This window comes from Nematolebias whitei, chromosome 1 (assembly GCF_014905685.2).
Source record: "Nematolebias whitei isolate Nwh7 chromosome 1, NemWhi1, whole genome shotgun sequence".
NCBI lineage: Eukaryota > Metazoa > Chordata > Actinopteri > Cyprinodontiformes > Rivulidae > Nematolebias > Nematolebias whitei.
In genome coordinates, this window is record NC_056498.1 from 49,083,000 (window position 1) to 49,085,734 (window position 2,735).

At 46.6% G+C, this 2,735-nt stretch overlaps 1 protein-coding gene across 1 annotated transcript in view; it reads right to left on the reverse strand.

Annotated features, from left to right (window-relative positions):
- Positions 1-1,689: 1,689 nt before the first annotated feature.
- The window catches only part of ggps1 (geranylgeranyl diphosphate synthase 1), a 15,355-nt gene continuing 14,309 nt past the window's right edge, over positions 1,690-2,735 (reverse strand). Inside the window, exon 4 of the mRNA XM_037678136.1 lies at positions 1,690-2,621. Coding sequence (XP_037534064.1) covers positions 1,818-2,621 — 804 coding nt within the window. The 3' untranslated portion in view covers positions 1,690-1,817. The remainder of the gene's footprint in view (positions 2,622-2,735) is intronic.

Below are 2,735 nucleotides of genomic sequence, written 5' to 3' on the forward strand. Positions count from 1 at the left end.
CACGTTAGCTTAAAATGTTATACACGTTAGCTTAACATGTTATACACGTTAGCTTAAAGTGTTATACACGTTAGCTTAACATGTTATACACATTAGCTTAACATGTTATACACCTTAGCATAACATATACACATTAGCATAATATGTTATACATGTTAGCATAACATATTATGCATGTTAGCTTAACATGTTATGCTAACATGTATAACATATTATGCTAACGTGGATAACGTTATGCTGTGTATAACATGTTAGCAGAAATATGTAAAACAAACTTATTTGCTTGTGTTGCTAAATCTTTAAAGTTCAATCTAGTTCTGGAAACACGACTTAAAAAATGTTTTTAAAAAAGTTTTGCGTAAGATGTTTAATTTAAATTTCCTCAAATCTTGTTGATAAATTGCAGTTTTTTTTAATCAATCTTTTATTTTAAAAGTTGTTGGGTTTTTTTTCCTTTTAAACTAAGGTTAATGGGGGCCTGGTGGAGATTGTCCAAGGGCCACTTTTGGCCCTCAGGCCTTAAGTTACCAATGTCTGAGCTAAAATATTGTTGGTACCCTCAGAGCTGCTGGGTCATTTGTGTTCACATTTGAACATGGAGCAGAAAAAGCAGATTATAGAGATCCAAGTTAAAGCTAAAGGCTCCCAGACCACCTGTAAGCTGCTTCATGTTCCTCTGAACACAACTGACAAGGTTAGTAAAAAGTAGGTGGCTCGTGGGACTGTAGACAACCTCCAAAGATGTGGATGCAAGTAGAAATGCGACCCCAGGTGGATTAGTCTGTTAGTGCAGATGGAAGAAACCATTCAGGCTGAGCTCTAAGGTCGAGGTACGTCACTTTCTGATAATTTTTAATCATAATATGCTCCATGGAAGAAAAGCTGAAGTGCATGTTAACAAGAACCAACATTTCTGGGACTGACGAGACAAACCTGGACATTTTTTGCTCAAGTCACGTAAATTTTTTTTTTTTTTTTTTTTTCAAGGACTTGGATTCCACTGTACAGGAAAACATGGAGTGTGTTAAAGAGGTGAAGAGAGTCCAGGAAGGATGGAGTAGATGGAGAAAAGTTTCAGGAGTGATTTTGACAAATGGGTGGCAGCAAAGTTTACGAGACAGTGGTGAGACCAGCTATGTTGTATGGTCTGGAGACAGAGACATGGACAAAAAGACAGGAGACAGAAGTGGAAGTGTCAGAAATGAAGATGTTGAGGTTCTCCTTAGGACAAGGATGGATAAGATTAGGAATGAGATCATCAGAGGTACAGCACAGTTGAACAACTTGGAGATAAAGTTAGAGAGGACACACTGAGATGGTTTGGACATGTCCAGAGGAGGGACAGTGGTTTGGACATGTCCTGAGGAGGGACAGTGGTTTGGACATGTCCAGAGGAGGGACAGTGGGTATATTGGTAGAAGGATGTTAGAAATGCAGCTGCCAGGAAAAAGACAGAGGAGATGTGGATGCCGTTAAGAGAGGACATGGAGTTGGTTGGAGTGAGATGGAGGAGGACTCTGTGGAGACCCTGAAAGATGGGTACCAACAAGTCCACGGTCTGTAACTGCATTGAAGAGCACATCAATCAAAAGGCTTTTGAGGTTTTATTTTGTCGTTTTGATGAATGAAAATAAATCCAGAGCACTTCCTCAGTTCGACTCCCCTCAGAAACCAGAACCAGTTCTGTGGAACGTTTAGGGAACCCTTCAGGTCGTCTCTGCTGCTCAACGTGTTTTAGAGACAGTTTTCCAGGAGTCTCTACGTTCGAGTCAGCAGCGCTTCAGTGATCAGGACGTGTACGATGGAGCCGCAGGGGATCAGTGGTTCTGGCCGGAGTGTGCTTCCTCCCTGGACTCTGCTGCAGCTTCAGCTTCATGATGCATCTGGCTGAGATGTTTGACCAGGCTCTCCAGCTGAGGGTTCCCACCGAACTCCTGAATGAGCCGGTACGCCTCAGCCTCCAGGTCCCGCAGGGTCTGACGAGTGTACGCGAACGAACCCACTTTCTCCAAGTAGTCCACGCAGTACCGTTTGATGTCCATGTTCTCGGTGCGCTGCCGCAGGATGTTCTGCACCTGCGTGCTGTCCGGCTGCGACCATATGGCGTGGATGGTCGGGAAGGAGAACTTGCCCTCGGTCAGGTCTTCGCAGTAGCTCTTGTTCTCGCTGTACTCGCGGGAGCTCAGGTTGGCGTAGTCGTCGCGGATCTGAAAAAAGAGCCCGAGTGTGTCCAGGAGGGGTTTGAGGTCCTGTTTCCAGTCCGAGAAGAGCTGCATGAGGCCCACGGCCAGGCCGAAGAGCCCGCCGGTCTTCTGCAGCACCATGTTGCGGTACTCCTCCTCTGTGGGACAGGTGTAGGTGTCCCTCCAGTGGATGTCCAGGCCCTGGCCGCGGTGCAGCTCCAGCAGCTGGCGGGTGAACACGTGCACGGCCTCGGGGTGCTCCAGCACCAGCACCTTTTCCAAGCCCAGGAAGTAGACGTAGTTGGCGGAGTTGATGACCGAGGGGATGCCGTAGATGCTGTGCGCCACGGGGAAGCCACGGCGCAGCTTGGAGCTGTCCTCAATGTCGTCGATCAGCAAGCTGGCGTTGTGGAGCATCTCCGTCACCTGGATGATCACCTGAACAAACAAACAAACAAACATCAGACCAAGCGTTGGCTTCTGTACAGAAACAACCAGCAGGAGTTGAGTTGGATACTGATGATTTGCTGTGGCGGCCGTCTGGACATTCAT